General features: G+C 45.6%; 1 protein-coding gene across 1 annotated transcript; it reads right to left on the bottom strand.

Moving 5' to 3' along the window:
• Nucleotides 1-9145: 9145 nt before the first annotated feature.
• Nucleotides 9146-13209, bottom strand: LOC119386028 (uncharacterized). Its single transcript, XM_037653380.1, has 2 exons — nucleotides 12561-13209; nucleotides 9146-9348 (listed from the first exon to the last, which is right to left on the bottom strand). Exons 1-2 carry the CDS (start codon nucleotides 13192-13194, stop codon nucleotides 9146-9148), a joined length of 837 nt encoding a protein of 278 aa, XP_037509308.1. The 5' UTR covers nucleotides 13195-13209.
• Nucleotides 13210-13999: the final 790 nt, after the last annotated feature.

The raw sequence follows: 13999 nt of genomic DNA on the forward strand, positions 1-13999 counted from the left end.
ATGCAATGAGATTGACTTATATGCAAATAAGATGCTAACAGCTATAGCACCACCGGTATCGATGCTGGATCCAACAGATCAAGCATTCACTTAACAGAAGCTATCTTGGCGTGCGTCTCTTTTTCTTTTATTGTATGAGTTCTCAATATCATAATTTGATTGTTAGTACAAGTTCTCCCTAAACTGTCATTTTCCATCCCATACATTACCTATGTCTCTGTACTGCGTTTTTCGGGTCTGCTTACGGCAATATTTCTCTAACGTGCTGTCAAGGTAAGCTCTCTGCTTTATTCTTACTTTTAACTGTCTGCATAATTTCGGCTACTGTTTACAGACTTATATTCTATTTAACTTTACTGTTATGTGAAGGCGACGTTGAGAACAAATCTATAATTATCTGGGCGTGCTTGGAGTATACAGTAACAAAAGTTCTGCTTACTGTTTAGTAAAATAGCGAAATTGAGTTTTCATGATAATAACGTAAATTATTAGGAACCATCTCAGAGACGTTAGCAAAGCGATTGCAGAAACACTGTTATACAAAATCCTCTGTTTTTCTAATGAGCGTCTCAACGAGTCGGTTTACGCTATTTTACATAGGCACTGAATTTTCTGTGGTCTCACCTTAAGTGCCTAATTGTCATGGCCATTAGGGGTTAGCCGCCGCGGTGGTCTAATGCTTATGGTGCTTGACTACTAAACCCGTAGGTCGCGGCGGCTGCAATTCGATGCCCGTGTGCTTATATTTAAGTTTTATAACACCACGTGGTGGAAATTTCCGGAGCCCTCCACTATGGCGTCTATCATTATCATATCGTGGTTCTGTGGGACGTTAAACTTAGCAATTATTATTAGCTCTTGGGAGTGCCGCCTGTATCGTGTTCCTATACTTATTCGCTGTGTTTGATGCAGAACCGCTTTTCTATTTTACTTAGTTATATTTGTTTTTCTTTCTTAGTCTTCTCTAAATGTTTTTACTGTTACTAATTACCAGGTAATCAGCGCTTAAGCGGCAATACAGTGTGAATAGCGGCGGTGTCCCGCGGCACTTTGTGCAACTATAGAACACGTCTGACACGTCTTCTGGGCTGCAGATGTTCTCTCATAAAAGAAAAATTGTTAGAAGATTGCGCATCAGTGAGTATGTCAGCCAATAACTAGAATATAAAAGTGATTGCAGTTTTATATGTCCTCTACGTAAACAAGATGCGTCGCAAAGAATGTCACTACCAGCGTTCTCGCTGATGTACACCTGTCCGGTGATCGGGTATTGCGAAAACCGTGATACGTTTACGGGCAAGGTAGAACTTAACAACGGTATTTGCACGAGAGCGAGGAGGCTTCTTATTGAAGGTGGTAGCCCGCTATCTCGTCCGTAAGCAGAGCATCGACTCCACCCAATTACAAAAGCTGCAAGCAAAAACCGTTATCAGCGAAGTGTATAAAGAGCTGTCGTGGTAAGCAGCTAAAGCAATAAGCTGTTTCGGGGAAAAAGTAATATACCTTCAGCAAGAAATACAAAACTTTGGAGATACTAACAGACATTTCATTCAAATGACACAAAATTAGTTGCAGTTAATAAACTTTCAAGCGAACATTTTCGTGCATCGGCGTTTAGTGCTACATTACCGTATATACAGATATATAATAACAAATTTCCGAATGTATCGAAGTATCTTAAGATACAATTGGAATGTATCGTATCGGATACAATCGGCGTTGTGGTATCTTGTATCTGCATCTCAAGTACTTCTTGCCCGAGTATCTTGTATTGTATCGTGATACAATTTCAAAGTATCTTTGCCCAGCCCTGCTCGTGCGCATACTCGTATAGTTATTTCAAAAGCCGTCAAAAGAATATTCTGGCGGTTCAATGCCGTCATTCATATATACATAAGCGCAAGCATGCAACAATGTGAACGCTAACAGCACGAACATATATGTGAAGAAACAACAGCACTCACCCAGGCAGGTATGATGCGCCGGGCTGTGTCCGCAGTGTGCGCACCAGCTGGACAGAAATGGCGCGAAAGCGTCGTGTAATCCTGCGTCAACAGCTTGCGTGCAACCATTGCACGTCCAAGGGGATGTCGCTATGTCCTCGCAACAACCCCTTAATATTGAGATAAGAGAACTTTTCCATGGCGGCCGGGTACCGGCTTACGCGGCACGCTCAACAAACCACACCAACCTATCAAACATCCGCCACTGTCGTGGAAAGCGCTACAACTAACCCATTTCACGCCAAAACCGCAACCCCCTTCCCGTCGCACAATATCGTCGAACTCTCGTTTTTACCTCCTTCCTTTCTTTTCTCTGCACAAAAACAGCAGAAGCAGAGAGCAACGGAGAGCGTAGCAGCCCCTATTCTCTTTCACGCACGCAAGAGAGTGCGTAGTTAGCTCCATGCGTATACCTCCTCGCAGCATAGCTCGCCTTTGCGGCTGACGCTATCGGCGCATGCGTATACAGCGACGCTTGCGCCGACAAGTTATAACACGCGGGAGCATACGCTGAGCTGTAGCCAGGATTCTCACTTACGCGGCCCACACCGACGCGCGACTAACACTGCAGGCCGTCTATAAGGCGGCGGTGAAGGGTGCACGTTTTTTATATACACTTGTCACGGCTAACTCCTTTTCCAAGGCCTACTATAGCCGGGAGTTTTCCTGAGTTTTGAAGCGTCCCGCCTACGGGGCATGCGTTAGCCAGGACTTGATTAAGAGTGTATAGCCAGGCGCGCAATTCTCTGGCAACGAAGCATTTTGTCAGAACCATGCACGTAGCACGCAGATATACGAACTTACTTTAATGAAGTTTCTATAACGGCAAGGGAAAGGTAGTACACAGCGCCTCACAGGAGGAAAGTGGAGAACAATCCTTACGAAATCATTCTCTCTATTGGTAGTGCATAGACGCATCGAAGTTCGAAGTTTGTGGAAGGTTCATTCTTGCCAGGGGATCTTGCGACAAATTCCCTGCGTGTTCGTGTTCGACAGCAGGGGAAGTTGGTGTTGTTTCTTGTCGTGGGAAAAGTAACTGATTTGGAAGAGATGCGCAAGTAAAATTGAGATATTTTTCCATCGAAGTGACCAAGAATGAGAACGATAAGAAGCCGCTCAGCAGGCAAGCGCGTTTTTTTTTAATGCGAAACCAGGCGGCCGTGAAAGACGAAACTATTCGAGGAGTTACGGTGTATATGACACGTTTCTTTTCTCATCCTCTAATCTTCTCCCGCCCCCCAAAAGAACTCCCATTGTCGAGCAAACAAAGGAAATCCGTGTTATTGTATGTTATTTATAAAGGCCATGCTTGGGTATATTTTTTTTTTCTTTTTTAAGAACGTATGCGCAACCTTTGGCATACCGAGCAACGTGAATTCTAAGTAACTTCATTAGTTTAGTGGAAAAAAGAAGCAAAGCAGAAGAGAGAGCAAAGGCAGGGATGTTGAGAGTTTAGAATATAGTAAAAAAAGAACTTAACACTTCTGTATATGCAGCAAGACAGTACTAATGCGTCAATATTCTTGTAGGCAATCGCGCAGCTTCTTGGACATGTCTGGAACATTTCGTTTTGCGGTAACATAAAGCGACATCTAAAGCCAGGGAAACGGCCTATCCTAATATTAGATTTATAATTAGCGCAGGTAGCTAATTAATGGTGGAGAGCAGTTACGAAAAAAAAAAGAACACTGTGAATTATGCCCGTTATTCACTGGAAACTTTGCGCGTGTGTTCAGATTTCCGCTCAATCGCAAGCATTTTTCTGGTCTAGCATTGAATTTTTCAGATAGAAAATATACTCAGATTTTAAATAATTTATCAGAGGGACTATCGCATGGCATGCTTGATGTTTCATTGTCAAGAAAAGTTATTCGTATGAATGCTTCAAGCGTTATAAATGTTAAAACTACCACAGTACGGTGTTGGCTCATCATTTAAGTGAAACGAACAATATAAAGAAAAGGAAAGATAATGAAAGGCTCATTAGCTTTAATGGCGACATCGGACTACTTGGCACGCTGTACTTAGCCTTCTTCCGGAGGTTATGAGTGAGGGAGACTTTTCAGACAAAGAAAAAGTTAAGCGAGCACCACACTCTTATTCCCAACAACACTGCGATACAGAGGATTCTGTACCTTTTTCATTTCATGAGCTACATGTAAAAGGAAGTACATGCTAACAGGACAAAGGCACTAAGGTGATGAGATACCATAGCAGGAAAGGAGTCTGCCATTTACGTAATAGGCGCGCACAAATGACGAGTAGCGGGCTTCCCTCGAGTGTTACGCACGTATACAAATTAATCCTACGGGGGCTCTTTAGGTGAGGTAATTCTACACGCGTTGCTTCCCCTGGCGGTCGCTATGGTGAAACAGGATCGCACCGCCATTCATGCTTCTTAGCGCCATGTCTTTCTTTTTGCTCGTGAACTGCATACAGTAAAACCTCGGTGATACGAATCTCGCGGGGTTATCAAAAATATTCGTATGATCCGAAATTCGTTTCAACAGAAAACATGGAAGGTTAGTATGCGACAAAAGAAAGATGGCATACGTTTTGATTTAGTGTTTCCCAGAGCCGCACCGACGTCATGAACAGCTCTAAATGATTGCCAGTAAAGTTTTTAAACGCAATGATCATAGTTGTACTCGTGAATATACGGTGCGTGCGCGCGTGTGTAATCAATGAACCAGATTTGTTGTGACCCGTGAGCGCTAGTAGCCCCTTCCTAATTCCACTGCACTTTTCTGCATGACAACAAAGTAGTGCGGCGAAAGTGACTTTAGGACGCCTTTGCATGCGATAGATGAAGGCCAGAAAATCTTAGAATCGCTGTCCTTTGTTGCGGTTACTTTCTTATCGCGGTGGTGTTGGTGGTGCTTTTCGGTAGATTTACGGCCATGCCCGCGCATTCGGAAGGTTTGCTCAAAATCCGAGAGTCCCCCGTGCAAATCGGAAAGTTGGCACGTGTGCGCGTACGTTGCGAGGGCTAGCTCCTTCAGCAAGACCGTCCGCTTCGTCTCTTGGGATCTTCGCCCACCTTTCATGGGACTTCACGATGACCCGCAGCCCGAGTTTCAGTCTTGTTTCATAGAATGTCTGATTGGAAGGACATGGCGTGCATCGACGTGGCAGGCACGTGTTAACATAGTACTGCCGCCTCTTCCGCGACAGCGCGGGCAGTACCTGTTCGTACCTGTGAGCTAGCGTACGTTCGCACGTATGAAACGTCGCAGGGTGAAAATCGGTTCGCAACAACCGTACTCCAATACATTTCAGGCTAATGGGCCCTGGCCGGGACCACAGAAAAATTCGTATCACCGCGAAATTCGTACGAGCCGTGATCGCATCACCGAGGTTTTACTGTAACAAGAATAAAGCTGCGTATGTTGCGTGGAGGACTAGGTTGCCGTTAGAAAAAAAGGGGAAAAAATGAATAGATACAGCCACACGGAACGCCGTGTGGTGAAGGCTCCGTTTGCTTGCTTCGCGGTTTTTGGTGCTGAATGCTTTTGAGGGTCACGATCAATATGTACGGAAATTTGCGCGACAGACTAAATATACACGTAAAAGTTTCCTACTATGGATACACGCAATGGCCACGTGCATAGTTACTTCAATAATCCGTCACATAGTGTTTAGGATTATCAGATGCATAGCAAGGTGCATTCTCAATTGTTCGTTCACTGTGATGGACGAACCGTATACCTCTGATTATCAACCAGTACCCAGCTGCCACAGATCCCGAAGTCTTGCTATACCAGTATTGCAGATTGCTACCAGCATTCTTTTAGAGCGCCTCATGCGCCGACTCAGCAGTTTCATAGTTCCTCTACGAAGAGAAGTGTGCTTCTTCTTGAAGCACGAATACAAAGCATTACCGACTATTAACAACAGGCACGTAGCCAGGATTTTTTTTCGCGGGGGGGGGGGGGGGGGGGACAAAGCCTAAATGTTCGAAAGAAATTCTTTCCACGGCAAAAAGTAAAAAAAAGTTGCCCAGGCATATAGAAGGCTGGACGAATTTCGGGGGGGGCCCGGGCCCCCTTCTTGCCTACGTGCCTGATTAACAACGAAAACAGCAATACTGCGAATGAGAAAAAAAGTTCTCTGTCATTTTATAGAGATTATTTCCCCTCTTGTATTAGACTTACATATCAGTGCAGAGATGAACCTGTTACGGGATTAGAACGGCATCCTTAAGATCCTCACAGGAACCCTTCTATTTGGGCAAGCGTATGAGCGGTTGCCTCCCAGATTTGTGGGAAGAAATTGAACATCGTATTTGCACTCATTTCGCTGAATAAGGTACGTCCCGGTGTGCTTCTTACGTCTTCTTCGTTCCCTCCTCGTTTCTGAGTGCTCAAATTTTCGAAAACTACGGGCGCATGAAACGCGATGCAGCTCAGTATATTACGACGTTATACCGCTCTGATGAGACAGCGCGGGCATAGTGTGCTTAGAAAGCGGTGAGTGTTCTCTGAGGAAGTTTTTCATTTACTGCCTCCGTCGTTTTTTACTTTGTGTATCGTCTTCTTTCTCTTTGTGGCTCCTGATGCAAGACTTTCCAATACACAGCAGTTTTATAAACATTTCGGCATTGCTTTAAAGCTCTCATGAGATTCCCAGTTCGTTGCCACGTGTCGGGAGCTTTTTAAAACTTATATTTACTTTGTCTCAAGGGGCGCATTCTGGTGAGCTCTTGCTCGTTTAAACCAATGTCACCAGTTCGAATAAAACAGCAATAGCAAGAACTAAGGAGAAAATGTTACACTGTCGCACAGCAAAGAATATATTACATGCTGTATTTCTACATAGTCTGCAGATTATCATCATTACATGGGGTTCTTCATTATCATCGCTCGTGGGGACTCACCATCAGATTGATCTGTGCCTGGAGTGTGACCGGTCCGCCACTTTTCGGGGAGTGAAAGGTCGTGTCAACTGCTACGTCACGCGTGGTGGAGGTGCCGGGTTTGTATTGCTTATCTCATATGAGGTCAAAGAAGGAAGGGGGGTTACACAAAGTACATCAGCAGCATAAATTAGAACAAGATATTAGCTATGTGACAGATAATGCAATGCTCCTTTGTTTAAAAATATACGTATTCTAGGAATGATAATAGAAGGCGCAGGTTATACAAGGATGCACAATATGTAAAGAACTGCAAGTGTGAGCAAAATACAGGGGGTACATACGTCGACTTCACTGTATTAACGCGATAGGGTTAAAGAGCTCGCTTCGCAGAAATTACGGTGTCGGCGTCGGTGTCGGCGTCAATAGTTGTGAGCGAAAAATCTGCGTTGTCCGTGACCGAAAAATCCAGAAAGATGCAAATAAAGTAAATAATAAAAATCTTCGGTTCCAGTGACAATCGAACCCAGCTCTTCTGCGTGGCAAGCAGGTGTTCAAACAAAGCGCCACGATATTGCTTGAAACTGCTTCGAAAAAAAAATTACCTAAATAAATGTCGTGTAGTGGGAGGAGTCTTCTTAAAGCATGTAATACTGCGTGGCATAAGCGTAGAATCGCGCCTCGCGTCAAAACATGTGAATTGAGCAAACGAGTAGGTGTCTTAAAGGCCCACACAATACAAAGAATTTAGTCATCATCAGCAGCAAAAGCATCAACAAAATGAGCAGCGGCGTAGGTTCGCGAGTTGCGTTACGGACGCGTAACGGGCCCTTCGCAGATTCGCAAAATAAAGGCAGCTTCGCAATAATGCTGCCAAGTCTGAAGTAAGTGCGGAGCTGAGCAGCCTTCTTTCTTTCTCTTCGGATGTCTCTGTTTTTCGTCCTCTCTTTCTTTCCTTTTCTCTGTTTTCGTTTATTCTGTCTTTTTTTCTCTGTTTATTTGTCTGTTTTATTTTCTATTTTTCTTCCTATTTTCCCCTTTCCTTCTCTCTATTTCCTGCTTGCTTCCTTTCTTTTCTATTTTTATACGTGTTTTTGCCTGCATTACGCCAAGCAGCGACAGCATACGACAGCCAGGGCCCCTAAAGTGCTCCGCACTTAATATCGTCGTCAAGGCGCTCGAAGTACAAGAGGAAAAAGATTTCTTCTTGGAGCGAGTGCGTGCTCAAAATACAATACAGATGGCTCTGCTATACGTGGTTTTGCCTGCGTTACGCCAAGTGATGACAGCATACGACAGCCCTGGCCCCTAAATGCTCCGCACTTAAAAGGAAGAATTGTGGCGTAGTGGGCACTTCGCAACTGTACTTGCAGTGGCCATTCTAGGATAGTTTGAAACGGTTAATGTTACGCCTGCAGACGTTCGTCTACTTGCGGCACGGTTGAGGCATCCACTGAGAACCGAAGCCAGGCTTGCAGTTGAGAAGGTGATGTACCCGGGGCCCGATTGCGCTATCAAATTCTCCCTTGAAGGCGAAGCTCTAGAGTCATCCGAGTTTCTTGTCTGCTAACTATGACCCTCACATCAAGAACTTGTGTGATTGTGTGAGCGCATGACTGTCCTAAACTCATCGCTTAAAACATATGTGGCAAGACCTGCATTTTTTTAAATTTCTTTATGCATTTTCTGCCCAGAATCTGATAGGGCCTTTTTCTCCCTTCCTCTCATTCCCTGCAGGATAAGAAGTACGCGAATGAACTCCGGCAAACCATTCTGCTTTTCAATAAGAGCATTTTCCCTCTTTAGCTCTCTCATAAGAGATAGAGATAATAATCTTTAATGAAACTCCCGGCACGAAAATACAAGATATGCTGGACATGCCAATACAAACGGAATAAATGAACAGGACAAAATAATGAATAATTTAGATCAAATTTTACTGCTTGAGAAGCTAATAACGCGACTTAATCGCCCGGTGAAAGTAAGTCTTTTTCAATTATCACAGAAAACTACTCTAGAGATTATATGTGTTAGTAGTTGATGGGTCAGGTCTTTCCGAAACTCTTATCTGTAGTAACTTGGACGCAGCACACAGGTCCAGAACACCAGAGCGTTTATTGCCGCGTGAATCCGTTCGAGCTTATATGCCCCAGCAACAGTGACGTCACGAAGTGCCGATCACTAGCAGACGCTGGCCAGCGTTTTAATCCTTCTGCTACGCTATAACAATCCTCCCCACTTAATCCAAAAGAAATAAGAAAATACACATCACTCATAGTCAGAATGCTTAAACCAGTTCGGCTGACGACGCTCCCGAGCACTTCGCCTCAAAGGCACGGGAGATGCATCTGCAGCTGTGGTATCCAGATGAGGACCACTTGGCGGCGAGTGATGTGGCAAAAGGGGCTGGAGAGTCGGGCTGGGAACCCTCGAAGTTGTTGCAGCGGTGCTCGAAGACAGTGATGGTGGTGAACCAACTGGTCGAGGCATCTGTGGCTCAACAAACGGCTTTGTCGCCATCTCTGGCGGTGGTGGTGTTGTAGGCATAAAGGGTGTCTCGATCAAAGGGTCAATTGGCGGTGGATCAGTAGCAGGAGCAGGCAACCGCATACCTGCTTCTGGGCCAGCGAATGATGCGCGCAAATGGTCAACGTGAACGAATCGCACTTGTTCAGCCACACGCACAAGATAGGTCACGGGGCTAACCACTTGCGTCACTATGCCCTCTTCCCAGGAAGAAATCTCGCCGCGCACACACTTCACCCACACTCTCTCTCCCACTACAAACACACGTTCACCACCTCTTTTGGTGTCCGATCTTACTTTAACGCGGACTTGTTTGCTCACCATATCACTCACAAAGTCCGGTTTCAGGAAGGTTAACTTCACTCTAGGCTGCCGCTTCAGGAAGAGCTCGGCTGGCGTCTTACCTGTAAGCGTATGCGGTGTATTGCGGTATGACATAAGAAAACTATCTATTCCCTCCTGCAGCGATTCTTTTTCCCTGGTTTCAGATTGAGCAAGCACCTGTTTCAGTAACACTTGTTTAGTCGTTTGTACTAGGCGTTCGGCAGCCCCATTAGAACTTGCGTGGTAGGGCGGTGTCCTTGTGTGTTTTATATTATTCTTTGCCATAAAGTCGGCAAACTCTTGTGAAGTAAACTGTGGCCCATTATCACTAACAATTTCTTCCGGGAAGCCGTACGCCGAAAAAACACTGCGCAGCCTGCGTATTGTTTGCGATACCGTCATTGAAGACATCACCCAAACTTCAATCCACTTAGAATAGGCATCGACCAAAACCAGAAAGTTGTGTTGGCCCTTTGATGCAAAGTCTACATGAAGTCTTTGCCAACACTTCGCAGGATATGGCCAGGGCTGTAGGGGAGCCAATTCAACCGCTGTGCGTGCACGCTGGCACACCCTGCACTATCGGACATACTCTTCAATACACTTGTCTAGTCCCGGCCACCAGACGAAACTGCGTGCCAGCATTTTCATTCTGCTGGTGCCAGGATGATCCTCATGCAATAAGGCTAGTACCGACATTCTCAACTGCTCCGGTACAATTACTCGTGACCCCCAGGTCACACATTCTTGCTCAATCGAGAGCTCAAAACGCCGTATGTAATACGGTTGCAGATGTTCTGGTACGTCCGCAGGCCATCCCGAGAGGGTGTACCCTCGAACAGTGCACAGTATAGCATCTCTGGCTGTCGCTCTAGCCACATCCTGCGCCGTAAGTGGCGTACACTCAAAAACAGATAAACACTCGGCTTCATCTCCTTTTGAGTCGCAGCTCAAAGGAAGTCTTGACAGCGCATCAGCTACTTCGGTTTCGCTGCCCTTTCGATACTTTAAGGTGTACTGATGAGCTGCCAGTATTAACGACCACCTTTGTAGTCTAGCCGCAGCTAGGGAGGGGGTCGGTTTGTCTTGGCCAAGAATACCAAGAAGTGGCTGATGGTCGGTGTAGAGTACAAACTGGCGACCAAAAAGAAACTTGTGAAATTTCTTAAGCCCAAAAATCAGCGCGAGCGCTTCCCTTTCACACTGAGCATAATTTCGCTCCGCTGGTGTCAGAGTTCGTGAGGCAAAAGCAATTGGCCGTTCTTGTCCGTCTGGCATTACATGAAAAATAACGGCTCCAACACCGTACGCGGAAGCATCACACTGTAGCGCCAGTGGTTTCCGAACGTCAAACTATGTAAGCGCTCGACTATTGATAAGCAGTAGTTTAGTGGCTTCAAAAGCGTTATCACACTCTTTAGACCAGATCCACTTTTGCTCTTTTCTTAGCAACTTGTGCAACGGTTCTGCCACCATTGCTAAGTTTTTCATAAACTTCCCGTAAAAGTTCAGCAAGCCTAAATATGCTTTGAGTTCTGTCACGTTTTTTGGCGGGGGAGCATCTTTTATGGCCTTAACCTTCCCCTCAGTAGGATAAATGCCTTCTGAGCTGAGCTGGTGGCCCAGATAGCGCACTGAGCTTTCAAAGAATTTGCATTTCTCCGTCTTGAGAGTAATATTGTGCTCGCTCAGGCGTTTCAAGACTATGTCTAATGTTTTATAGCACTCATTCACGTCTTTGCCTGCAATGATAACATCGTCGATGTAGCAACCCACGTTTTTTATTCCAATAAGCACCTTATCCATGAGCGCCTGAAACAGCGCTGGAGCACTGGCAATACCATACGGAAGCCGATTAAATTGATAAAGCCCCTTGTGAGTGTTAACTGTGAGGATTCGCCTTGAATCCTCGCTTAACACGACTTGTTGGTAAGCTGACGACAAGTCAAGCACGCAAAATACCTTTCCCTCACAAACTGACGTGAACAACTCCTCTGGTTGCGGCAATGGATAATGGTCCATCTTAAGAACAGGGTTAACAGTGACTTTAAAATCACCACAAAGCCGTAGCTTATCACCTTCTTTCTTTGGAACTACCACCAAAGGAGTAGCCCAGTCACTGTGACTCACTCGTGTAACCACGCCGTCTTTCTCCAGTTCATCCAGCTGCTTTTCAACTGCTTCACGCAGTGCAAAAGGCACAGGCCGGGCTCTACAAAACACAGGAGAAGCTCCTTGTTTTAGGACAATCTGCGCTTCATAGTTTTTGATAGCGCCTAATGTTGGTGAAAAGACCCCCGCGTACTTCTCTCGTAGCGAAGCAACTCTATCATCTATACTTAAAGAGAACAACGACTGCCAATCAAGCTGAAATTTCTCGAGCCATGTCCTACCTAGAAGAGCTGGTAACTTTCGCTCAGCTTCACGCACAATAACAGCCGGTAAAACAGCTTGCTGGTCATCATACTGCACCTTTACATGACACTCCCCCAAAACATTAATCTTTTCACCAGTATAAGTTTTCAGCACAACCGTGGTAGGTTCACATTTAACGTGCGGAAAAGTCGACCGATACACCTGTTCAGGGACTACAGACACCGCGGCACCAGTGTCGACTTGCATAGGAACGCTGTTTCCTTCTATGGTCATGGTAACTATGTAGCCCTTCTTCTTGCCAGATGAATCGTGGCACGCGTACATCGTGTGCTCATCTTCACTGGATGATTCCGACACGATATGCGTTCTTTTGTGTAGAGCCTTTCTTGGGCACATTTTCTGCAGATGACCTACTTGAGAGCACCGGTTGCATTTATAGTTCTTGTACCAGCAGTTGTTGAAGTCATGCGCCTTACCACAACAACAACACTTGGTCTTTTTGTTCTCATTCTGCTGCATTGATCTTTTCTTTTGAGTAGCCGGGTTCACTTCATATTTGAGGGCATTTACAGCCGAGTTTGTCCCTCCTGCTTGTAGTATTGCTGTTTGCTTGGCTGCTAGCTCTCGCGCAAGAGCAATTTTGCAAGCACTTTCAAAGCCCAGGTTTTCTTCTGTGAATAGAGCCCTTTGAATGTCTTCGCTGCGGATTCCTGCCACAAGCCTGTCACGCATAGCGTCTTTAAGAAAGGACCCAAAATCACATTTCCGAGCCAAATGCTTTATCTCAATGATAAAGTCTTCTACACTTTCGTGCTCAAGCTGAACCCTGCGGTTAAACCTGCACCTCTCAGCTATAATTGATATCGGGGGGCTGTAATGGTTTTTCAATAGAACCTTGACTTCATCAAAAGTCTTCTCCCCAGGAAGTGATGGTACAACCAAATTCTTAAGTACTTCATACGCTTCCGCCCCGATCACTGTCAAAAATACTGAGAGTTTCTTCTCTTGAGCTATGTCATTCGCACTGACAAAGTGCTCGAAACGCTCCAAGTACGAATCGAACGTCTGAACCTTGGCGTCAAACTCCTCTATCTTGCCCAACCTCGACATGGCTGTAGCTAAATGAGAGTCAAAAGGCACTTATCGTATTGTAGCCTTCTCGACGTTTCAGCGTCCGTTGCTGCGTTGTCAGGCCCGCACCATTTGCCACTTGCGACAACGCCTTACGCGTCACCTGCAGACGCCTGCTGCGTTGGGTAGACGGCCGGTGCAATGTCCAGACATGATCTCCAACAGCTTTCACGTCGCAGGAACGCATCCCATACGTGCCGGCTCCCGGTGGCTAGTCGACGCTCGGCAGGCCCGAGCAGACGCATCCCATCCTCGTCGCCAATGTAGTAACTTGGACGTAGCACACAGGTCCAGAACACCAGAGCGTTTATTGCCGCGTGAATCCGTTCGAGCTTATATGCCCCAGCAACAGTGACGTCACGAAGTGCCGATCACTAGCAGACGCTGGCCAGCGTTTTAATCCTTCTGCTACGCTATAACATTATCGACATGAGAAAGTGCCAATATTTTGCTGTCAGAGAGTTCGCTGCCCAGAAGTACAGTTACAGTCCCCTATGCATTCAATGGCTTGAGTACGTGAAGGCTTCGTATCGCTCTGTCTAGAAAAAATTTTTAAAAGCGGGTCCTTTAATCCATTCTCCTTCTTCTGTGCGTGATCTAGACTTTTGATGGATGTGGCAAATTTTCCGTAGGGGTATTTAGAAAAGAACTGACCATTTCACTAACAGTGCAGGTATATTTCAATTGCATAACATTTTTTGACTACGGACCGCCCTGTTAACACATCCCTGTTCTCTTTGTTCTGCGCGCCTTTATTTTATTCGCTAAATTCCACGTAAAAACT

The sequence above is a fragment of the Rhipicephalus sanguineus genome, chromosome 3 (genome assembly GCF_013339695.2).
Source record: "Rhipicephalus sanguineus isolate Rsan-2018 chromosome 3, BIME_Rsan_1.4, whole genome shotgun sequence".
In the NCBI taxonomy this organism is placed as follows: Eukaryota; Metazoa; Arthropoda; class Arachnida; order Ixodida; family Ixodidae; genus Rhipicephalus; species Rhipicephalus sanguineus.